Source organism: Astatotilapia calliptera, chromosome 11 (genome assembly GCF_964374335.1).
Source record: "Astatotilapia calliptera chromosome 11, fAstCal68.1, whole genome shotgun sequence".
Classification (NCBI taxonomy): domain Eukaryota; kingdom Metazoa; phylum Chordata; class Actinopteri; order Cichliformes; family Cichlidae; genus Astatotilapia; species Astatotilapia calliptera.
In genome coordinates, this window is record NC_137432.1 from 15,685,840 (window position 1) to 15,710,822 (window position 24,983).

The 24,983-nt window shown below is 41.4% G+C and overlaps 3 protein-coding genes across 10 annotated transcripts in view; 1 reads left to right on the forward strand and 2 right to left on the reverse strand.

Annotated features, from left to right (window-relative positions):
• Positions 1–9,119, forward strand: part of LOC113032356 (zinc finger protein 236) — a 60,776-nt gene extending 51,657 nt beyond the window's left edge. For all 3 annotated transcript variants that reach the window (XM_026185245.2, XM_080307839.1, XM_080307840.1), the window contains one exon: positions 5,892–9,119. In XM_026185245.2, coding sequence (XP_026041030.2) covers positions 5,892–6,013 — 122 coding nt within the window. In that variant the 3' untranslated portion in view covers positions 6,014–9,119. The remainder of the gene's footprint in view (positions 1–5,891) is intronic.
• On the reverse strand, positions 8,829–23,305 carry LOC113032357 (myelin basic protein-like). Of its 5 annotated transcripts, XM_026185247.2 has the most exons (7): positions 23,170–23,305; positions 16,680–16,784; positions 15,970–15,996; positions 15,338–15,367; positions 13,581–13,664; positions 13,436–13,454; positions 8,829–10,218 (listed from the first exon to the last, which is right to left on the reverse strand). In XM_026185247.2, the coding sequence occupies exons 1-6, from the start codon at positions 23,287–23,289 to the stop codon at positions 13,452–13,454; spliced, it is 369 nt and encodes a 122-aa protein (XP_026041032.1). In that variant the 5' UTR covers positions 23,290–23,305; the 3' UTR covers positions 8,829–10,218; positions 13,436–13,451. The 5 variants fall into 5 exon arrangements, with proteins under 5 accessions (XP_026041032.1, XP_080163967.1, XP_026041031.1 ...); XM_080307841.1 differs by lacking the exon at positions 15,338–15,367; XM_026185246.2 differs by lacking the exon at positions 13,436–13,454.
• Positions 23,183–24,983, reverse strand: part of mbpb (myelin basic protein b) — a 65,860-nt gene continuing 64,059 nt past the window's right edge. For both annotated transcript variants that reach the window (XM_080307842.1, XM_026185251.2), the window contains exon 4: positions 23,183–23,713. In XM_080307842.1, the coding sequence (XP_080163968.1) occupies positions 23,424–23,713 (290 nt within the window). In that variant the 3' untranslated portion in view covers positions 23,183–23,423. The remainder of the gene's footprint in view (positions 23,714–24,983) is intronic.

The window sequence follows — 24,983 nt, forward strand, 5'->3', positions numbered from 1 at the left end:
CGCACTCGGGATGTGCGTTTGTGTGACCAGTTGTTTGTCTGCTTCGCTAATCCGAATAGAGGTAGAGCTCTGTCCAGACAGAGGCTGTCCCACTGGATTGTAGAAGCTATCTCGCTGGCATACAGCACCGGAGGTTTTGCGTTGCCCCACGGGGTGGGAGCTCATTCCACCAGGGGGATGGCGACCTCATGGGCTCTTTTTAGAGGGGTGCCTGTGGCTGATATTTGTGCAGCGGCTAATTGGGCGTCGCCGCACACTTTTGTGCGGTTTTATCGGTTGGACGTTACAGCCCCTTCGGTGGCTCATGCTGTCCTTTCTGCTGGGTCTACCACTCACTAAGGATGTGGTGGTCCTGTTCCGGTTCGGTGGCTGCTCTGCGGGGCGTGTATATAGGTCCCATACTTATGTGTTGTACCGAGTGAATCGACTGAAAGGGAACGGTTAGTTATGTCTATAACTTCTGTTCCCTGAAGGAGAGGAACGAGGTACAACACAGGGTGGCCCCACTGAGCAGTTGGCTCGGTGAAGAGCGGCTATCGAACTGAGGGATGACGGTGATGGCAGCGGCTATATGTGCGGGCGGGGCCTTGCGCGTGTCATCACACGTCATCTGCCGTAAAGGCGTGAATAAAGGTTTCTTCAGCCAGGACACGCGAGGGCGTGATATCCCATACTTATGTGTTGTACCTCGTTCCTCTCCTTCAGGGAACAGAAGTTATAGACATAACTAACCGTTTTGTAATAAGGCAGATCGCGCTAACATAATATGCACTGTTAGTTGATTATTTACCTGCCGCATTAACGGGAGAGGACGTGCAAACGTTACCGCTGCTGCTGGGTTGAGATTCACGAGTCCGGAGCGGAATTAAAAACACGACATTCATTTAAGGTCATCACGTGTTTTGTGAGCAAATGCTTTTGCATATTCGTAGTGTTTCCTCCCTTAAATGAAATATCTACTTTGCAAGTATTGCAAGTTGCCCTGTTGTCATCCGTTCTCGTAAAGTATAACCAAGCTTTTGAGCATTTGAGCCACTGGCGCCGTGTTTCCTGCCGGGTAAATGACGCTCCGCAACGTGGTGACGTCATTCGGGGCGACTGGAATCGATAAGGGAATCGTTTGCAAAAATGGCAAACGATTCCAAGGAATTGAAACAGTGGGAACCGGTTCTCAACAAGAACCGGGTTTCGATACCCATCCCTACCCAAGACCCTCTTTTGTTTAACCTTGGACACATACACAGTGTTCGCTGTTCTGGGAACCTGAGCGGTACATACTGAGGAGGGCCTGAGGAGGAGAACAGAGCTGTCAGATCTGTTTAACAGAACAGCTTATTTAACTTGAAATCCAGCTCCGCAAAAGGTTCCTGCTCTGTACCCTCTGGCTGAATAAAGAAAACCAAGTGTCTTTTTCAAAGTTGTTTTTTTACTTTTATAGTTATCCAAATCTTAAAGACATGCCGAAATTAAAAGAATATGTTTTGAGGTTGACTAATGTCTCATATTTCCAGAAAACAACAAAGTCACGCAGCATGAAATGCGTGACTGATTCTTGCTACAGTGCAGATAAGACACAAAGCAACCGTGTCCATGCACTTGAAAACTGTGTTTTCAACTTACAGACACAGCGTGTGCAAATCACAGCGACAGGGCAGAATATTAATGTGTGATTCAAAACGCAGCCACCTGCTCTTCTTTGTGTTAGCGGCCTGGCTTCTCAATGAGGGTTTTTTATAAGCTTTTCATCAACATCTTGTACAAGAACGGTTAGACGCTTGTGTGGGACCATGTGATCAAGGTACAAACATTTGAGTAAAGTGACAGTTTTCAAGCAGTATACTGTCTTCAGCACATCTTCTTGGTTTTTCAAGCTGAGATTCATCTCCAATGTCCTAACCACTATTTTCCAGGTGGCCAGTAAATCTTGGAGCTTTTATTTGTCTACCTATCTCATATCATGAGCCAGCTGTATCAGTACACTGGAATTTAGAGGTCTTTAGTGAACTTAAGTTTGTCAAATACAGGGTTTAGTAGTAATAATAATAATAATAATAATAATAATAATATAATGGATTGCATTTATATAGCGCTTTTCAAGGCACCTAAAGTGCTTTACAATTCCACTATTCATTTACTCTCACATTCACACACTGGTGGAGGCAAGCTACAGTTGCAGCCACAGCTGCCCTGGGGCAGAAGCCTCGCTTCTGCCACCGCTTCTGCCATATCGCGCCATCGGCCCCTCTGGCTATCACCTGTAGGAGGTAGGTGAAGTGTCTTGCCCAAGGACACAACGACCAGGACAGAGGAACAACCTCCTTCTAAACGTCAGTAAGACAAAGGAGCTGATAGTGGACTTCAGCACTAAGCAGGAGAGGAACTACCAGACCCCCGTCATCAACGAGTGCCCAGTGGAAAGAGTGGACAGCTTCAAATACCTCGGAGTTCACATCACGCAGGACCTGTCATGGTCCTGTCACATCAACACCGTGGTGAAAAAGGCCCGACAGCGTCTCTACCACCTCAGACGCTTGAGAGACTTCCAACTGCCCTCCAAGGTGCTCAGGAACTTTTACTCGTGCACCATAGAGAGCATCCTGGCGGGAAACATCTTAACCTGGTTCGGGAACAGCACCATGCAGGACAGACGAGCTCTACAGAGGGTTGTGCTCAGCTGAGCGCACCATCCGCTCCGAGCTCCCTGACCTGCACTCAATCTACAGCAGGCGGTGCTGGACCAAGGCCAGGAAGATCGTGAAGGACCTCAGCCATCCCAACAACAGACTGTTCTCTCTGCTGAGGTCAGGAAAGCGATTCCGCTCCCTGAAGACCAACACAGAGAGACTGAGGAGGAGCTTCTTCCCGCAGGCGATACGGTCTCTCAATCACACCACCACACAGTACTGACCCACACATATGGTTCTTACACACACACTGGACTTTCTGGACTTTGTTTTCACTTCATCACTTAAATGACTTTAAGCATATTTGCACTGCACAAGACATAATGTGGATTGTACAACACTGGGCACTATATTCTTCATTTCCAGTTAATACTTGTACAGCTGCTGTTATTGTGTATGTGTGTGTGTGTGTGTATATATATATATATATATATATATATTTCTTCATACATTTTTATATATTTCTATACTGTGTATTGTGTATTTTGTTGTACAGTTATTTTATTTTCAACTTTAATTTATATATTTTATCTTATTCTTTCCCAGTTAAATTTACCCTTCATTCTAATTTGTGTTGTACAGTTATTTCATTTTTAACCTTAATTTTTTTATATTTTATTCCTTCCTAGTTAAATTTACCCTTTTTAATTTTTCATATTTATTTCCTATCTTATTCATAGCCTTTTCCTTTTTTTTTCTGTAGGTCACGAGCAGTTGTCTAAGCATTTCACTGCATATCGTACTGTGTATGACTGTGTACGTGACAAATAAATTTGAATTTGAGAGAGCCCGGGGAACAAACCGGCGACCTTCCGGTTACAGATGCGCTTCCCAACCCCCTGAGCCACTGTCGTCCCCACTGGTTTATAATCAATTATAACCTGATTGTTTAATATAAGCAAATGTTAACATGCATGAATGGATCAATTAACTCACTAACACATGTAATTCTTTAACCTTAGCCTGAATAAAGGGATGGTGAACACAAAGGAACAACACTGAGTGAATGAATTAAACCATTAAACAGATTTAAAAATGACAAAACGTTCATCTCATTAGAAAATATTTGTTTTCTTCAGTCTTAAACACACTGTATCCAGATCGTGTAACCACAGAAAAATGTCTAAAAATATGGATTCATTTTCTTTGATTTTCATTTTAGACCTGACCCACAGGAATCTTGTTAATAGACTCAGTTTAATGACCACTTTACATCAAATGGTCCTTAAGTTCCTTAATCTAGAGAGAAAGGTTGTCATGGTGCTGTTTGGAGTGCTTATATTCACCACATGACACGCACAAGAGAAAGGCAAGACGAGAGCAGTCTGTGTTAATAAGGAAGATTTATTAACACAGACACTTGGCATTAGGAAGTTTAAGGCCACCGATTATGAACTGAGGAAGGTTTGCACGATGAAAAGACAAAAATCAGTAATTTAATAAAATTCTAGTAGCGACACTGTCTCCTCTTTGTGTGTCGGCACAACACTGGTTCTTCCCAAGAGTTAGGTGCCTTTTTTAAGCTTGAATAATTCATAGATCAGTATTAAGTTCCAACTCGCACTGGAACAGTCGCAGCTGAGTGTGAAGCGCTGGGAATGAGAATTAGCATCTCCAAATCTGAGGCCATGGTCCCCTCTGTTCGATCTATGTTCCTACCCTCACCTATGGTCATGAGCTTTGGGTAGTGACTGAAAGAACGAGATTGCAGATACATGCGGCAGAAATAGGCTACCTCAGAGGGGTGGCTGTATTCTCCCTTAGAGATAGGATGAGGTGGTGGCCATCCGGGAGGGGTTCAGACTAGAGCTCCTGCTCCTTCACATCGAAAGGAGCCAGTTGAGGTGGTTGGGGCATCTGACAAGGATGCCTCCTGGGCGTCTCCTGGGTGAGGTGTTCCAGGCGTGTCCAACTGGGAGGAGGCCCCAGCGCAGACCCAGGACACGCTGGAGAGATTATATCTCTCGGCTGGCCTGGGAACCCATTTAGTGTTCCCAAGCTAAAGCAGGTGGCCGGGTAAAGGGAGGTCTGGGCTTCTCTACTTAGGCTGCTGCCCCTGTGACCCGGTCCTGGATAAGCAGCAGAAGAAGATGGATGGATGGATGGAAGTGTTAAGTGCCTAACTTGGAAAGACCTTCAGAAAGCCTGGCAAACTATTGCTCAAGACTATTTTATAACATAAAAAAAAGTCTGGCTGGAAACATAATGTCTACATTCATGACCCTGCAAGATCCCCACACGTTGCAAAGTTATCAAGTCTTTGTCCATCGACATGTTGCAAGATGTAAGAAGGTGACAGACTTGTCTTTTCAAAGTCATCTCAAAATGTATGATGGGCACAAGTATTTTTCTCATGACCCCTTTAGAAAACTTTTACTTTATTCTTTGTAAAACCACAAGAGATGAAGGACACCCCCCTCCCAAAAAAATCTTTTAATCTTTTTTATTCTTTTCATTTTTCATTTCAACACTTTTCAGTCAGACTTGAGCATTGTTTCAGTGAGGAATAAGGGCAGAAACACTCCTGACAGCCTCGATATGATCTGACAGCCTTTTCTTTTTGCTCTTAATACATTTTGTCATTGTGAAATTGAAAAATTCAAAAAGAGCTTTTAAAGCAGAAAGCTATATTATATATTTTAATATGAATACTTCCTAGTATTCCATCTGTGACTTCATGCAACTGCAGGCTCATCAGCAAGGTTAAAATGTTCAGGAAAAAAATGGAAAAATTTGTCTCTTTGCTATTCGAGTCATGTGTCTGCTTCAAAGAGTAAGATTCAGCCCTTTCTGTTCTGAAAAACAGTTTTCAGCCTAATGAATATTTGTTTGAAGTGTTTCAGATAATGAAATGATTCTAAAATATTAGTAAAGGACTGTGAGGTCTGTAGCGGTAGAAAAAACGTACGCCAAGTTGACTTATTGTTGTTTTATACTGTGACACGAGTCTCAGGTGCTGTTTTTTCAGACTGAAGGCTAACAGTGAGGATGAGGGTACATTAAAACAAATGATGGAACAGCGCAGAGAGGGAAAGGCTGCTTTTGATTCTTATTTGCATGACAGCCACTGGTAAATTGAGTCAGGCATCAGAGCTGATGGTGCTGCTCTACCAACGTGTGTGTTAATGTGTTTTTGCCAATGCTAAAGAGAATTTCACTGGAAGAATCGTGCAAATCCACTCATTTTTTCCCTCTTTCTGCTTCCAGGTCAAATACAAGATGTGCCCCTGGGCCAAGAGGAAGCGGCACCTCGGGTCGAGGTGACCCCTGAACTTGACCTGGAAGTGGTTCCTGAAGCAACAGGAGACTGGCCGAACGTCTTCTCCTGACCGCAGCCCGCATGACTGCCAAGTATCAGAAAGCACTGCAGAGTCTCATGAGCACTTACTGGCTAAACAGCAAAGCTTTGCCAAACACAATAATCCTCTGAAAGGGGCTGTGTGGCTGAAAACGGATTTGAGGCCCTACCATCAGCTGAAGTGAATAGCGTTCATCATTTCTTTTCGTTACTGTTCTGCTCGGATCTCGGCATTCATGTGGATGTTTCTTTGACACCTGGCACCCAGCTAAGCTTTGTTGCCGACCAAATGCACCTCTACTCTCCGGCCTACTTCTGCAGGGCAGTGGAGCCCCGCCACCTCTCAGAAATTACTCAAGAAACTTATCAAAAAGCCCTTCAAATTCCCCAAATCCCACTTGGATTGTGCAGCTACAATCTGAACTGGGAGAACTCCATGGCCCACCCGACTGTGGACAAACACCCCCATAGCTCCTGTCTCCATCTGAAAATGGGTCCGAGCTGTTTCAGAAGGACAACACAAGGAGGACCTGCACAATATCAGTCAGGTGGTCTTAATGCTGTACATTCAAGTCCTCTGTCCTTGTAGCGGTCCCTGGCTGTTTATTCAATTCAGCATCAAAGCAAGGGGAGTCTGGCTCCCTCTGATTGGCCTAATGACTTTAATCCGTTCTGCTGCGGTCTGATTGTCATCAGTATGATAACCGCTGGAGAGGTTTGGTTCAGGGAACACAGGCATCCCAGATAAGTCTCCATTCTGGAGACAGAGGTCTCCCTCTAATGCCGGCCCTGCTGGAAATAGAGGAAACTGGAGCGTGCTGCAGAAACTTCCTAGTGACCAGTGTCGTCTCTTCTTCGGTGGTGTGCTCACAGGGAGCTGCAGGCAGCTTACCGCTGTCATGGCCTAAAAGCAACCGTCTTACAGTACATAAGACAGAAAGCACTTCTTTTCTACTGGTTTACTTTTGTCATATTTATACTGTACATATTTCATCTCCGAGTGAAATGTTTATTTTCGATTGATGTTTTAGTTTGAAAACAGCGGCTCACTGTGAAAGCTGCGCCATTTTCCAGATTCATGATTGAGGACTGCAACACTTTTTCTTTACTGTCTCACTTTGTAAATAGTGTAGTTAGATGGGGTATATTTTTTGATGAACCACCACAACACAGATTATTGGATATATATAATTTGAGCATTAGGTTGCATTTGTTATGAAGCAAAGCCAATGTACAGCTGTTTCTTCTTCTTTTCTATTGTCCATAATAAGTTAAGATTAAAGTAATTTTTCTACTAATTAAAGCTGGTTGTTTGTTCATTACTATGAATTACAGATAGAATAAACTGTTTTGACGTTTTGGATAATGGGGGCTTATCGGCTTTGTTGCCAAGAGTCAAATGAGGACAGTTGCTTTTGCACAGGAGGAGCATTCAGGCAATATAAAAAGGTGGTCCCCTGCTGATTTTGTGCTGCTTATCTGAGTCAGTGTGCAAGCAAAAAAAAAAAAAAGGAGGGGGGGTTCAAGCTATTTTTATAAACTGCCTCTCCAGGTGCGAAATGTGACAGGGAATGTGCTCATAAGTCACTCAAGATCTGCACACTAGATTTTGGCGAGTGAATTCAAACGGAGCATTTTTAACAAGAAAATTCCAGAAGGCACCTGGAGTCACAACCGTGGTCGGCTTGAGCAACGAGCCCGGCCTTGCTCTGATTTGTTGGGTAGAGGCAGTGCTTCTACATAAAAATACAAAGTAGCTGTTTGCTGGATTTGACCCAACACCAGCGTTGATATAAAACTAGTCAACAACTGTTTTTTCTTGAGTTTTTTGGACCAAACATGATGTAATCTATTCACTGGTGAGTTTGTGATCTGGATGTAGGAACTCCTGGCACAATTTTCACACAATTAAAATGTCTTTTTTTTTTTTTTTGTCTCTGTAAACCCACAGTGGGGATTTTAAATCAAACAATCAATATGCGATTGAAGTCCAGACTTTCAGCATCTCAAGGGAGGAAACTTCAGGTTATAGATGTCAGGATTTTCATGCATGTCTTAAAAACAGACCTTGGAATTAAAATCATGTCAATTTGTCCAGCTACTTCAGAGCATCTGAAATGGGGTCAACATATTAAAAATGGTTGTAATTCCTGAACAGTTAATGCAGTACTTTTCTTAAAGTCTTTGAAAGTCTACACAGCAAACTCTGGACCTATCTGTACCTCTTTGCTATATCGTCACATAAAACAGACAAATATCCATGTTGGGTAACTCCATCCTGTTTTCCATTAACTTCCCCATTCACTGTGCAACTACAATAGATTTCCCCAGGTTCAAATTAGAACTCATACAGCTGTTACATGGCTGGTGTTTCTGTGGCCTCTGATTCACTTTTGAATAACCACTCCAAAATGACGTGGAAAAGGAAGAAAAAAACATGTTTGGAGGGCCGTGTTTATCTCTAATTATGAAAGCTGTGGTAAAAAGAATTTCACATGTATCCTCTTGGGGGAAATGCATTCATACTTTCAATGCTCCAGCAAGCTTTTGTACTTCAGTAATTTCAGCATGACATGAAACTGCATATACTCTGTGTGATTACACATGTGCTAGAATAGCGAGCAGGTACTCCATCTGCTCCGGTCATGAGCTCGGAAAGCTTGGCCCAAATAGTGATTACCGAGTGAATCACGAATTTAGGCTTAATGGGAAAAAAAAGACTGGCATGTCTTTGTTTGGTGTGACCTTGTTATATCACTTTGTTTCACTGTTTTTTGTTGTTTTGTTTTTTTAAAAGATACATCATTTGCTGCTCTAGACAAAAAGACACACTGCAGTCAGTAGAGCTGGTTTTATATATTTATATATATATAGATATATATATATTTTTTAAATGTTTTATTCTCAGTTAAGTGGCAGGTCGTGTTTTATTACACATACAGTAATGCGGAGGAAGTTTACATTCATTCTCAGGGTCCTTTCAGAACAAAGAAAAACAACACAGCTCTCAGAAGGCTCAAGCAAACAGGGGGCGGGTGGGGATGCTGCAGATCACACGTGGCTGCTTTTGGAAGATGGATGGAACAGCACAAAACTTCTTCTTTTTCTTGTTTGTTTTTTTACAGAAAACTCACAAATTGTCAAAAAGAACAAAAACACCTCATAATGTGTCATTACAAAGTTAGTTACAGAGCACCTTTTTGAAATTGTGTGTTTTTTATTATCCACATGAAGGAAAAACAGCACATTGTATTTGGTAGTCAGGAGGAAAGGCACTTATTGTTGAGCTTTATTTTTTAAGGAATTCAGTTTACAGTATCTGTGCCAAACAGGAGACAGAAGCAATGAGATGAGGAGACTTACAGTACACTAAAGCACTGAAGAAAGGTCTGAATGTGGCATCGTGATTCAGATTCAAGGTTTTAAAAAAGGTGGAAAACTGCACTGTTATGTGTGGACAGGTAGATTAGTCATTATCTCATAGACTGAAAGAGACTACAGGAGAAACTCAATTTAGAAAATTTGGAAACTTTTACAACAAAACTCCAGATTCAGCCTTAGGTCCTATGATGACAAACGCAGATCAACGTACATGTAGGACAGGACGCTTAACTTAAGTGACGTAGACAGCGTGACGAGACAGAAAACCGCTCTTTTCTAAAACAGAAGTCACCCGGTCTTTTCACCCGATCGGCAGACGGCAATGACGGTCAAGTCAGTTGGACTTGCACCGGCCCTAACCTTCAGCTCTCCGGGTCTGCTTCAGTTTTAGCCACCTTGTGTTAGAAAGAAATACATGGAGACATCCACAGAAACCCAAATACACGTAAATATAGAGGGGTGGGGGCGTTCAGGCTGCACATGTGAGCGGCTTCGGGATCAACTTCGGCAAACGGTTCACACCGGTGATGATGACTGCATAGACTTAGCACAATGCAATGCAGGGAAAGGAGGGAGGAGACAGATTGTGTCGCTATCTACCAGCCAAAAGAGTGTTTGGGGCGGTGGGGGGGGGGTGGAAAGAAATGAGGGATTTAGTGAGCATTACAGTGTTAACAGAGGTGGAAGGGAAGGTGAGTCTAAGGGATGACTAAGATTTCCTCGTTTTCTTCCTCTCTTTTTTTTTTTTTTTTTTTTTAAACACCCCCCCGTGCTCTTGAACGTCTTCCGTCGTGCTGTTGGAAGGGGCTGTACAGATGGACCTCAGCGTTTGGCTGGAGAAGCACTCCTGCTTCCCTGCATAAGACAAGACACATGATGAAAATGTGCACATGACATGTCGGCTTCAGCACTAAAAGAGAGCCCTCCGGTCATTTTGCACAGAGTGTAATTACAGTATTCACTTAAGCACTTTGCAGACAAATCCACGAATAGATCATTCAGCTAATAACTTCTGAATGAAAAAAACAGCCTTCACTGTGAATGACGGTCATTATAAACCATCAGCCTTGTGAAAAGATAAGCTGCCCAGATAAGTTGCTGTTTCTCTTTTGAATACATGATTTCATCAGCTTTCCCATTAAGCCTGAAATTGACACACATTGATGAATTAACCAACCTTCAGGCTTTTTATCTCCCATACGTTCTCAAACTGAACAATGACCTTAACATTTGCTTGAAAATCTTATTAGCTAAAGTTAAAGTCATAAGCAATGTGTTAAGACCAATGTGTCACCCACCTGCATCTGGAAAACAAACTTCAATACAAGAGCAGTAAATTTAGGTCAGTGTAATGAGTAATATGACAAACTAACCACCTCCTCTGGCCAGTTTCAATTCATTTTTTATATAAATGCATTTATATAACAATGTAGCTGAGATATGCAACTGTTTCCATGGTCTAAGGAGCTTGGAAAGAAAAGCGTTTCACCTCTCATCCGAGAAGCTTCTTCAGTTCTAGGGTCAAATGGTGGAGAGTCCCAGATTTAAGCTCAGTGTATTTCAGACCCAGCAACACACTCAGACAAAAACTGGTTCATCCGAAAGACAAAACTCCAAAACACAAACGTAACAATGTGGTGTATGCTGTACAGTGCAGCGAGGAATGCTCAGACCTCTACATTGGAGAGCCCAAACAGCCACTTCACAAGCGCATGGCACAACATAGAAGAGCCACCTCCACAGGACAAGACTCAGCAGTCCATCTGCACCTACAGGACAAAGGTCACTCTTTCAAGGATGCCAATGTTCACATTTTGGACAGAGAGGACAGATGGTTTGAAGGAGGAGTGAAATAAGCCATTTATGTCCACTGTGAGCGACCATCTTTGAACAGAGGCGGGGGTTTACGACACCAACTCTCTGCCATCTATAATCCAGTTTTGAGATCCCTTCCCAGACGCCTTAACGCCCACTCACATCCTGGGCTATCTGACCTCAGGAAATCACATGATAGGGTGGGGCCAGGTTTCATAATGAGCTCACCTGAAACCCTGGCTGATTGTGACCCACACCCGTTTTCATGCCTTGGCTCATGTGATTACGTAGAGGATCATCAGGGGGTCCTTTTGTCCCTCTGTGGGGGGAAACTCCCACTGGGTTTAAATCTGGGACTCTCCACCATTTGACCTTAGAACTGAAGAAGCTTCTCGGATTAGAGGTGAAACGTCTTCAAGCAACTTAAAGAAGTCCAGACGCTCCTTAGACTACGATGACCTGGATGACTGAGAACCTTCACAGAGATACTGTTTCCATAAAAAAAAAAAAAAAAGGATTTAGAATTATGAGAAAGTGTGTCAGAATCGAATATATTTAAGCAATGTTGTGCAATATGGCAAAGCTTCTGATGCTGAAGTAAAAGTGATTATGCAAGTGACAGATGTGAGTTTTAAAATGACACAAAGTAAAAAAAAAAATGTGAACGCCAAACAGAATTGTAAGAAAATGAAACAAAAATAGGGAAAAAGTCTGTGAAAGGTATCAGAAATGTAGTCAGAGTTTGTAAAAGCTGGGGCTCATCCAGCACAGAGGAAACATGAGAGCAGGATAGGTTGAAGATCGTTGGCCAGTTGCAAATACATTTGCTTTGTCATCTTCAAAGCAAAGATTTCCAGTCACCCATTGATTTTCATCCCAAAAAGAGTCCAGAGCAGACAGGCTGCTTTTATCTCAGAGCTCTCTCTTTACAGACTTTATTGAATTTTTTTTTTTTTTTCCTGTCTCGCTTGTTCTTGTTCGTGCCTGCTACTCTGCCAGAAAAAGCAAGCAGAGCAAAAGGCATAAAGATTATTCAAATGAGACAAATCTTTACAGACTGCAGTAGGAGAAAATCCTGCAATGTACAAGGCTTTTTATTCATAAAACAGCGGCTGCTGACTGCTCTAGCCATTTCACATGAAACTCGATATCTGTCCCGAAAGGGAGCGATGGTGTTCGGACTTAAAAAAATATCTTACTTCCATTTGGGCCTTGCTGACATTTATGTGTAGAAATGCTACTGTGACAGCACTAAGTCAACACTAATCAGCCTTATTAGGAAGATTCAAATGGAGCGTCCCAGGAGTGCGTCGCCTCTTGAGCTGTTTACACTCTTGTAGCTCACTGACAACAATTTAGCACTACAGACATGCTGCCCAGGGGAAATTTGAATATCTCTCTACTAGCAGTAATCGCTAAGCTAAATAACAATCTCAGGTACAGTCAGAGTGGCTGGCTAATTAAATCCTGTCAGGAAATAACTAGCAGAGCATGAAGACTCACACTCCTCTTCAAGACGCACCAAAACAAATCTGGTTATTAGGAACTGCTCTGGAGGGGCCGTGAAGGCAGCAATGTGAAGCTGATGGTGAAAATATAAATGATGGTGAATATAAAATTTTTTTAACATAACAGAAACATGCAATCAGCCAGTGCTAATCTATGGGATACGCATTAGTACAGACTTGGAACATTATTGCTGTCTGTCTATGTGACATTCATTAAAATTTTCTCAGCTTCTTTATTATTTTTGCATCAGTTCTCTCATCTGTTTGTAAATTACCTGCGTCTTAAACACCAGAGAATCACACAATAAAACACATTAACAGATGGAGGCAGCGGGAGATCAGCAGCTCCTGTGCAGCTCCTATATTTTGGCTGCTAATGTGTTTTTTGTGCCAGTTAATACATTCCCGAACACAAAAAAAGGACTAAACTAAACTAAACACTGTATTGCTTGTCACATGATTAATGCCAGACCTTATTTTGTAACAGCATAAAAAAGGGGTTATATTATAAGCATTAGAAATAGTCCCAGCGAACCCTCATCAAAAGTGGATCTTCTGCATGATTATATCAGCGCTGGCGTAAAGCTTGTAGCGTGCACGATGAACAATTTTGTGTCTAAAAGCCTCTTATTATTCTGCTGCTGCCTGCTTTAGCAATGACATTACAATGGCTTCTAAGCATATCAATGCTGAACAAACGAGCAGCGACTCAAACTCAAGTATCCCTCCACCAAGTTTCGGTTACTCACTCTGCTGCTGATATTATCACTGTGGCAAAGAAGAAGACAAGGCACGGAGAGGGATTAGGGAGAATCATTTTCTGTTTGCATTACTAGTGAAGAAAATCAGCATGAAGAAACAGAGAAAGCAGTGTGATTTTATTTATTTTTTTACCATTTTGAAGATCCTAGTCAGGGTGCCTTTGCCGTCCCCTGCACTGGCCTTCTTGCCTTTAGCAGACTGTGACTTCTGGGGGCCCTGGCAGTGGGAGGGAAGAATTAAAGTGTGTTAAAGGACTCTGCAGAAAGCTCAGCCATCTCTTAATCCTCTGATAGAGAGCCCTGAAGAAATTTCCAGCCCAGCATATGACAATGATAAATTCAGAGTTACAAGGGATGGTTTTCTTCGTGACAGATTGGTGTGCTTTCCAAAAATTGTGTAAATGTTTGCAGAATATGCTGCAATCCGCTGGTGAGGTTTTCATCCAAATATTTGAATTATGCATAAAACCATCAAGCAGCATATCCAGTTTTTGCTGATTATTTGAATGTCATTTCTTCTGTTTGATAAATAGAAGAGGACCATTCGTATTATCATAGGTGTTGACATTTAAAACTGCCCTGCATTGATGGATCGGTGTGCCTTTTAAAAACACCCCAAGTGCTAATTGTTAATCAGCATAATCAGTGTTTCAATCTGGTAATATTTCAGACACTAGGATGAAAGTCCTTGGACATTCTTTTCAAGTAGGTGTAAAAATGTAATCAACCCAACATACTGAGGACTGCTCTGAGAAAAGCAGTTAGGGACTGTCTGAAAATTACAGCAGGGAGCTGAGCTTAAATTAGGCTGTCCTCGCAACACATTCAAATCCTTTTACTCCATTGCCTTTATTCATGTACCACCCTTATGACACTTGACACATGATAAAAACAAAAACAAAGGCTTTTTCTAAAAGTGTAATTAAGCACTTTATTAGGTGCACCTTGCTACCAATAGTCAGGCAGTTTGTGGTGTTTAAACCAGGGGTCTCGAACACCAGGCCTTGAAGGCTGGTGGGCTGCAGGTTTTAGATGTCAGCACACCTGAATCAAATGATTAGTTCATTATCAGGCCTCTAGAGAACTTCAGGACATGTTGAGGAGGTAATTCAGCCATTTAAATCAGCTCTGTTGGATCAAGGACACATCTAAAACCTGCAGGACACAAGCCAGCGAGGCCTGGTTCGAGACCCCTGGTTTAAACAATGCCCAGTTGGTACTAAAGGGCCCAAAATGCACCAAGAAAATATTCCTCACATCATTAGACCATCACAAGCCTGAACCAGTTTTAGGTGTGCCTAATAATGTAGCTGGTGAGTATACTTGTGTAATAAATAACTATTTAAACAAATTTGAATACTCGTCTACCTCGGGTCCAAAGAACAACTTCATTCTCTCCCTTGCCAGTAATTTCTGCACAGCCCCTAAGCAAGTCTGCTTTTTCACTTTTACCCACAGTCATCCTGCTGCTGCTTCACATACATGATGGAGACATTAAATTAAATGCTTGCCAAATGAAGCAGAAGGCGGCCTCGCTTCAGTCGTTCTCAAAGTAATTTCGGAAATGCAACAAGGATGATGAAGAGGAGTAGGCCTGTGTTATCATGGATGCACAATATGCGCACATGATGTGGATGAGTCGGGCTGCGAGGTCACCAAATGGAACTGATATACTTTGAAAATGGACTTAAGTCAAGGAAGGAAATGAGGGCATTATCGCTGATGTATGGACAGATTATGAAGGCTTAAGTGGATGATGGAGAGTAAATGGAAAGAGAGCCACAGGCATCATGCTGAAGGCAGTTTGAGAAGATGAACTCAGCTTCCTTCAAGTTTAATTAGGCATGATACCTCCATTTGGATTTTTTTTTTGTGTTTTAAACCACCTACCAGGCCTATCTTGGCTGCTAGTCCTCTCCACTGGGTGTGTAGAGAAGCGAAAGACAAAGACAAGAGATAGGAGAGAGAGGAGACAAATAGCAAAAAAAGGGTGTCTTACTCAGTGCAAAGGCGGGATGGGAAGGAGAGGAGGCAGGTAGGAGAGTCCATCCAGAGGGAAGGAGGGGAGTCACAGGGTCACAGAGGGGAAGGCAGGTGCACAGGAGGTGCAAAGGGAGGTAGAGGAAGGAGGAGCAAGGCAGATGCTCACATCGAAAAGAGCACAAATTTAGTGACATTTAGCAAGGAAAGCATTGCCCACAAAGCATAAAGCTGCACATATATGTTCCCCAAGGCTGTTTCTGCACATTTACACATCTCATCTGTATTTACTGTTTCAACTGATGCTCAACGAGTTGACCTTTACTACCTGAAACTGATTCTATTAGAAAACAATAAATAAAATATTACATTTTTAAAAAATGTACCTTTATTCAGTGTCTTTAGACCTTATGATACACCATAAAGATACACCATCCATCCTCTTAACTGCTTATGCACGTTAGGGTCTGTAGCCTATCGCAGCTGTCATTTCGAATCAAACATAAATGCAGAATCCTTTTAACAAAGTAAGAAAGACTCACCCTAGACTTGGGAGGGGCAGGGGACACCTGAAGAAGAGTTAATGACAGAAGGTAAGAAGGTTTTCACAGAGCGGTGGCCTGTTCCCGCCACTTGAATCGTTCATCACGTATAACGGCGAGCATATTAACGTCGACCTCAGCAAATGAGACGGTTCCAATTAAATAAACAGATCTTGTGACTACAAAATGCCATAATTGATAAAAAGGCGAATAGCCAATAAGAATTGGCACTTTATGTCGCGAGATGCTAAACGCACAATCTGGTCCACCAACCAGCAGCTGGCACTGTTCGATAAGTCCCACAATGGGGTGCAAAGACTGTTAACTGCAAGAACTTCTATTAAAGGCGATTACTTTGATTACTTTTAGGCGATTATCTTGATTTACTTTCTGTATCATACAAGTCCCTAAATCAAAGCGGGGTTTTCTCATGACATTTTCAACACCACCACTTCTGCAGTGTCATCAAATCGCTGCAAGGACTCAACTTTGTTTGACTCAACGTTATTTGACTCATTCTTCACGACGCAGGCGGAAAAGGCTTTTAGTTAGAGACCAAAGGAAGTAATAGGAGAGTAAAGACACAAATACTGAATAACAATGGAAGAAAAGCCCACGCTGACAAAAAACATGTCTGACTCAATGTGAAATGTCTGGTGTGAGAGGATATGAGTGTTTCTAAGGTACAGTTCACTTTAGGGATTACTCACAATCGTGCGGAAGAAATGGACCACGGCGTTCTCGGCCCCGCGCTTACGTGGGGAAGTTGCAGAAGCTTTCTGAGGGCCCGGGGAGAGAGCGCCTCGGAAAGAGCCCTGGAAAAAAAAGGGAAGGAAGCATAACAGTAATATGGCTTCACTGACCTTTACTCAGTGTCGCTAATAGTAAATGTCAGCAAGGTTGGGATTTCATGAATCTCTAATTTAGCCAATTGAAAATAATGTCACATATGGTGTTAACTACCTGAAACATGACTAATTTTAGTTTTAATTTTAGAGTGTTTCATAATGGACAGTGCTGCTGCATCAAGGTGTGAATGTCTTCACTCCTGAAAGTCGTGGTGTATTCAGAAGTGGCTGATGATATCATTGTGCAAAATCGTTGCACGTCACCTCATAACCTTTAGGGGCAAAACCTCTAGCCACAAGCTATTCAAAACAAAAATGGTACAAATGAGCTGTTGGAGTTGTCTGTGTTCTCCTGTCAAAGGGTTGATGTCAAAAATAAAGAGTAATTATCATCCCAAAGTAGAATTAAATGCAGCTAATTGCTTTAAAGTCATGCTTTAAAGGGTACATTGAGGTGACTTTTTATGCCTGTGTGAGAACTGTGGTGCATTTAAAATATTTAACTGATGGAAACATCACGGGGACACAAAAAGGTGGCAGGTGAAATGCATAAAACTAACACAAATAGCGGCAATAAGCAGCAACCCAGAGAAAAAGGAACAAAATTCATTTCCACCTACTCACTGTGTGCTAATGTTAGTGCGTTGATCAGTTTCAGTGACCCTACTAATGTAACAGGAAAACCTCTGTATGTGTGTGTGTGTGGGAGAGGAGGATTCACATCCATTACCTCACATCAAAGAACCTTAAGGTAACCAAAGGGGGAAAACTTTACTGCCAACACCATTACGCAATCTGAGAGCCACCTGGTGTCACACACACTAACTTTAATGGGTTTTGTTTAAATAAAAAAATAAAAAATAAAAATAAAAAAAAAAGAAAAAGAAAGAAAAAATGTAAAATTACAATAAAAACTTCCCAGAAACAGGGACGCCCTGTTTTCTTCTTGCATTTCCTCAGTGATGTCTTTGTGTGCTCTCTGCTGCTTCAGTGCTGACCCTTTAATGCTTATGTGTGAGTGGAGGTGTGAATGAAAAAAGTTGAGGAATTCGAGTGATCTTGGTGACTGAGAGGAGAAGAAAAAGTAAAAATTGGCAGGATTTTTGTTGCTATATCCTCATTTTCTGTCAGTTGCCCCCTTTGAGGAGAGTAAATCCTTTTCCTTTTGTTTTCTCTGTTTTGCTCTCTTCCATTTTCTTTATCATTTGGTGAAACATGTGCATAATAACTTCTGTAACTGCTCCTGTGAGTGCTTCATCTACATTTCAAATGAATAGTACACATTAGTTTTGAGAAGACAAAAAAAAAACAAAAAAAAAAAAACAGGGGGCGGGGTCGTCCATTAGTGCCTCTCCTGCTGTTAATGGAGCCATTCGACTCTTGAGCAAATGATATGGAGGCATTAAAACCAAGTTCCTGCAGTGGTTCTGTTCAGCTTCTGGAACTACTTTTTAAACTTAATTGGCATCTGAAAGAGAGGGCGGTTGCAATCACTGATAGCTTTATGTCTGAAGAGAAACGACATCAAGCAAGCAGGTGTGACGGAGTTTTTTTGGATTTGTGTGCTGCTTTCATTTAAGTGCCTGCTAAAGTTCCTTGAGATTTTAGCTCTTTGTGCCAGCCACTTTTCATGTTAAATACCTACATGTTTTTCTATTTCCATTCCTTAATTGAGACTGCACTGAGCTGCCATTATTGTTTTAACCCCTGGAGGGCCTTGGGTCGATTTGTGGCTCTAAGACCAATAGTGTATGCATTTTTCTAAGACCCTCCAGGGGTTAATGAAATAGTTTGACATTTGTCAAATATACTCATGTTTATTTGTCGAGTCTTCAGAGCTCTAATTCATGCTAACTATGGCGATGTAGTTAAGAGACTACTAGCTTAGCACAAAGACTACCATGACAGTTTGAGGACTACAACAACTGTTTACTCGAGTTTTCAGTTTTGTTAGCTGGGCTAACATTATGTAAATTCAACCGTAAATTTTCATCTCTTTTGTAGCCTCTTCACCAGTCTACAACCATGCAATTTTGGCTCCCCCTTACCGGTTTTGTAGTGACTAAGCAAGGCAGCCATTTATGCAGCAGAAGCAGGTCGATGTTAGCCCGTTAGCTAGCAGCAAACCTAGCTTAATCCTGCAATAAAGTGGTCACTTGTCAAGAGCTTCATTACTTCTTTACGTTTTGTCATTATTGCCTATCCTGCCTTTAATAAGACTTACAAATATTCTATAATAGACTGTCTCTTTTTACCTATGAAATTATAAATGTGACTGGCACCTTACAAGATAACTGGTTACCATATCAAAACTAACCATATCAACAATAAAGTTAATATTTGGTTATTTGTAATTTGTAACTTACAAATTGTATTTTCTTTTTAAATTGTCAAACCACTGTGGTTATCACTTAGTACTCCGTGTAGCCTATGCAGTTTTTTTTTTCTTGTTTTAGAGCAACCAAAGTTGCAAGTAGCGTAGCATTCATTTGAATGTGGTTCCAAGTTTTGGGGAACATTTATTATTCATTTTAAATTCCAATAATGATCAGTATTACTATAATTTCACCACATTTAAAATTATAACCCACTTGTTTTTTAACTTAGCGGAGGTAAGAGCTGGAGGTAAACCAGCTACAGTAGCTACTACTAACAAAAAAACAAACAAGCCCAAAACAGAACAAACACATTTTTAAAGTCAAAATTACTTGTATTCAATAATCATTAGTCATAGTCAATAATACCAATTAATAGCAATACAAGACAATTTGTTTTTGTTTGTTTTAATTGAAACATCTTCAGTCCTTCCTCCCACCTCATGCTTTTCCACACACACACTTCCATTATTAGATTGATTATATTTGCTAAGTGGTGCATAACCCAAACACACAGAGGAAACATTTGAAATGCTTGTACATTCCCCCCCCCGCCGCCGGCCAATCTCCTCAAAAGACAGCATTTGTTTTTAGTCTGCAGTAAGTTACTGTGCCACAGTGGCCGACTTGTTTCTTGGTCTTATAGTGCTGAACATAAACTTCTGTTTTCAATCAGCTTTAGGTAATCACTGAACTCAGCTCTGTTGTATTATCTTTTAATTTCATCTTCAGACTCATACAAACAATTCAATCCAGTTATCCATTACTTAGCTCCAAGTAGAAATAAAAAGTAGATCAGCTTTCCAATAACGCCTCATATTTATATGACTGACTGAACAGTTAAATATAGTATCTTGTCTTCTGGCTCAGCCTTTACAACCAAAAAGTATAGTTTAACATGATTTTTTTCCACCCTTATTTCCCCTCTGATCTGCAGTAAATACGAGTTGAACAGTTGTTAGAGCAGTTAAAATAATTTATTGCACTTAGAACTAGAAAGAGACATTGAGCCAAACACAGTTAAAACAAAAACAATGCGCTGATGTTGTTAAAGAGTTTTAATCAAGCAAATATCCAAAAAGCTTAAACAGGATCAGGTTAGGAACAGATCACCGGTCACAGCAGATACAGTTATTACAAAGGCATTACACAGCAGTGGATTATTGCTGGGCCACTGTTGTTTTAAATAAAATCTCAGACTGGATCATGGATCACATGAGAACCTGAGGTGAGCAAAGCAATGAGACAGGGGGTCGCAGAGCCCCTCTCCCCCATCCCAAGACACTGGCATTTAAGAGTCCTCAAAACATTGGGCTCCAACTGTGAGCTGTCCTGTAAAAAGCCTGACACTACTCCTGCACTAGAATATGACTCACTATGCATGTCATTCAGAAAATTAGGAGGCAAATTAAGACTTCATAATTATTCTCAGTTCTTTATGAGTCTTCATTTCTGCTTGAATAGCTAATGCTCATGCAAACGTAATTTTCTATCCAATTAGCACATCATTATCCCTGTTTGAAATAATCAAATCCCGTTACTATTCAGATGCAGATTAACTGCAGCTGTATTGTGTCCTAAGACCTGAGTTGGTTTTTTATGGCGTCTTCTCACAACTTTAGACTACTTGGGGACGGTCTTTATATCTTCTCAAAGCCCCGACTCAGGTTTAGATTGAAAAATATGTAAATAAATCAGACAGAAAGAACATTAATAAGCACGAGGGATCAGTGTGCAATAGACTCCACATCTGCCGGTATGAAAACAATTCAACTCTACTGAAATAAGCATGCATATTCACAATCCAACGAGAAACACTGAGACAATCTGTCTTACTAATACTGCAGCCCGCAAATCAAAGTATGCATCAGGAACGTCTGTGGAGAATCTGTGCACACAGACTAGATACTGAGATTCAAAAATATCTGTCTTTAAGAGGAAATCTTTCTGGAAAAATAAATGTTTGCAGCCAAAAATTAGTGCAGGTTTTTTTTTTTTTTTTTCCTGTGTTGTTTGTTTTGCTAGAGGCAACAGAGGTGAGACCAACCTATCATTTATTTGAGATGTGAGCACTCGTTCATTTGAAGGCAAATCCTCGGTGAACACATAAATATATATTTATAGTTTGTCTTTTGTAGACTCGCCATCAATACGAGAAACAAGATACAATTTCATGGCCACGGCAAAAATGAGAGAAACCAAACAAACACGGCAGCGAATTAAGAGCTGACATTACATGAACGCTTCATAATTTGTTCTGTCGACACGTTCCCTTAATTTATTTTCCAAAGTAAAATAATGTCTGATCAGCTGAACAGGCTAGGGAAAAAAAAAAGAACTGTGATATATATATAGATATATATATATAGATATATATATATATAACCCCATTTTATCCTGAATCTTACACTGAAAACAATTTCATGGCTGGCATAAGGCAAAGGGAAAAATGCATATTTTCATGTTGTTCAATGATTTCTCTGCAATTATTATGTGCCAAAGCACTCTGATTAGCACTCTGCGGGGTTAGAAGAGCTTTACAAAAGGAAAAAGCATACAATCAGAGAGATATTGTTGCCCCCAGGAATAAGCTCGCCATACCATATGATTCCTTTCAAACTATTATCATGTTTTCAGACAGCTGTCACAGTGAGTAGACGTGACTCGTGATGGATCATACAGATCAAGCGCACTTCCATTCCTTCTTTCTCAGAGAACTACATTGCAGGCTCAGCTTGCTGCAGTAGCATCATCAAGACAAGCAGATATACTCAGCGCTGTGTGGTAAACTCTCTGCGCTCATAAACCAGATTAGGTGCTGAAGCTTGGAATTTTCTATTTCGTCACCACCTCCAGAGGGCATCGCTGAATGGACCGAAAGCGAGTGGAGCCGGCTGAGCTGTGGCAACGCTGCCAAGACTGGTGCCAGGAGAATAAATGGAACATTTGCTATCACAAATGTTCAGACTATTGGCAGGCACTATAGCAACATATATAAAAAAAATGTTGTTGTTGTTTTTTGTTTTAAAATGGGATTTTCTTTCTCTCTTTCTTAATTTTTTGAACAAAGTGGGCCTCACAAGAATACTGTTAAAGATTTGCTACTGTTCATAAAGGAGGTCATCTCAACAACATCGGAGTACATGGTTATTAGAAAGCAGCGCAGGCTCAGATGCTTCATAATCGCTCGCCTGCCAGACAAGCCTGTTCTTTCTTAACAGGATGCAGACTTGTATATTCCCAAACCTGGGATGATATTAAGCTCCTACACTAATATACTTATTTATATGCTAATACACTGTACATGTACTACTTGTTTGATCAGTTGTAGCATCATTTCATCCTCAACTTTGAAAGTGACTTAGCAGACTGTGGCAACGTGCAAACAGTAGTGAAGTACCTCCCTGTGGCTCGTTTATCAAATTATAGCTTAAAAATTTTTTTTACATACAAGGAGGTGAATTTCCCAGCTTATCATCACCATCATTGCAAAAAGTACCTGAACTGAGCTGTTCTCCAGTTTGACAAACGTTCCAATTAACAACAAGCTTAATGACAGCAACATGTGAAACACTATAACGTTACATCTAGAGATATTAGATCTGACTGAAGAGGAAAATGTTATTAATGTCAGTACCATTCAAATAAACAGAATAAAGAAATATTCTTAAATGGGTCAAAATCACAGCGTCTTTAGAATTAAAACAAAAAAACAAAACGAAGAAAATAACCCCCGCCCAAAGTCATTATCCAGTGTCGATTCAGGATCAGCCAGGTAATGTGAATCGCATGACAATGTCAGACTTTGGTTTAACATAAAATCAACAGTAAAACCAACACTATTATACATGACAGATATCTGACAACAGATTCTAACAATGTGTGTTAGCGAATCACAAGTAACAAGTGGTTCTGGGAGCCACTCTGCAGAACAAACTAAGGTACATAAGAAGGACTGAATCTCTTGGTTTCCTCACCTTGCCCTTCCTCTTCTTGTCCCCTCCAAAGAACTTTCCAATCTGATCCAGGAGGCCGGGGTTCTTCTTCCTCCGACCCAGGCCGAAGGCGGCCTGTGCAGAGCTGCTTGCGGATGCCATGGTTGTATTAGCAGTTGGTATTACGCTTGTGTTTGTCAAATGTGGGGTTCTTGCGTCTCTCTTAAATGAGAGCCGACAGAGGAGGAAAAAGAAAAAAATAGAGGAAAGGGAGGGGAGGAAAAAAAAAAGCTAGCCTAATCTAGGTCCTGTTCTTGGCTCTCCGACCCGCACTCTGAAGCCGCTCCGCTGTGCTCCTGGATGGTCTGCAGCTCGTCCGATTCGGAGGGTCGGTCTTTGAAGGTGTTGTCCTCTCGGCCCGGGGCATCTCGGGAGAAGAGGCGGACCAGGTGGGGGCGTGGTGTGGCAGCGTCAGGGTCAGCTGTGCTGGCGGGGCTCCAACACTGGTGGGGGTCTGTGGAGTCAGTCACCGCTGGCTTCTCCGAGACGCAGCCATTGTTCTGGTTTGCATCTGCCTCACTCAGGCCTGCGCGAGAAACAACAAGGGTCATCTATGGGCTTGGGCCTGCATGGCACACAACAAACCCAGAGCAGCACAATGGCTTCTTTTGATGAGAGCAGGGCCTTCCTGCTGCAGCGAAGACCAACAGAGCTAATACAATTTACATGTTAGCTGCAATGAAACCAACCAGTGAGCTGGAAAAGGTGTGAATGAGACATGAGTAACTGAAAGATGTTCAGTAAGTTAACTACTCCCTTCTCAGGGGCTCTTACCACATTGTGGGCTCTACTTGTATGCTGTAGTAGGTGGGATCACTAGTTTTGACTCAAACACAAGTAATTAGACTCTTGATTTTTATTTTTATTTTGCAATAATTCAACTATTTCACTTTACAAGAGCAGTTTTAAAACAATCACTCTGAAACTTGACAATGGCAACGGATTATCTTCCCATCGTGGCACTTTTTCGCTTCAACTCAGGGGCGGCTCTACGGGGGGCAATCCCCCTCCCCCCTGCTGTAGAGCCTTGCCCCCCCCACACTCTCTGAATCGTCCACTTTGACAGCTATCCGTTAAACTGGCCAGCTCCCACAGCAGAGGACATCCAGTGCATTCCTCCGTCCAAAACAATACGCACACTGTACTGACAGAAATGGTGTAGCACTACACCAGAGAATCTGCATGCTAATGCTGGCTGAAACAGTGGTCTTTTGTCACAGCTGCATAGTTATTACAAATAAACAAAGGGCCCACTGTCACTAAAATAACTCCTATAAGTATGGATTTTCAGCCCGATGCACGGTGACACTTATCCGATTTAGGACCCGAGAGCTACCAGGCTGCTGGCTGTGGGTATAGAGCAAGTTTGGATCTAGTCTATGCAGAAGTTAAGCTTTGATTTACCACAATTTTAGGTGGAATTACTTCTACAGAAACACATCCAATGAATCTTCTTTTCTTCTGGAAGATTTACATCTCGTGAATCACTTAAAGATCAATTGAAAGATGGGTCATTCCATCATCCATTATTCCGCCTATTTTAACAAGCCAATACTCAGACATTTATTGATGTATCCGTCCCAAATTACAGATCCTGATTAATTATAATGGTAACAAAGACCAGTGAAAATTTTCAGGCTTTTATCTTTATTAGTTTAAAAAAAAAACAAAAAAAAGTATATTCACATTCAAACATCGTCTCAGATCTCAGAAAAAAAGTGAAAGGGGTACATTTTGTTCTTACTTACAGCTTTTAAGACAGACTGACACATAATGATGATCAGCCTCTCACCCAG

Excerpts from the sequence above, each read along its gene's own strand:
- LOC113032357 (XM_026185246.2), bottom strand. The coding sequence starts at position 23,289 with ATGGCATCCGCAAGCAGCTCTGCACAGGCCGCCTTCGGCCTGGGTCGG. Across the intron at positions 15,997-16,679 it reads TCCATTTCTTCCGCACGATT|GTGTCCCCTGCCCCTCCCAA; the intron begins GTGAGTAATCCC and ends ACTCTTCTTCAG. Across the intron at positions 10,219-13,580 it reads TGACTAGGATCTTCAAAATG|GGAAGCAGGAGTGCTTCTCC; the intron begins GTAAAAAAATAA and ends TGTCTTATGCAG.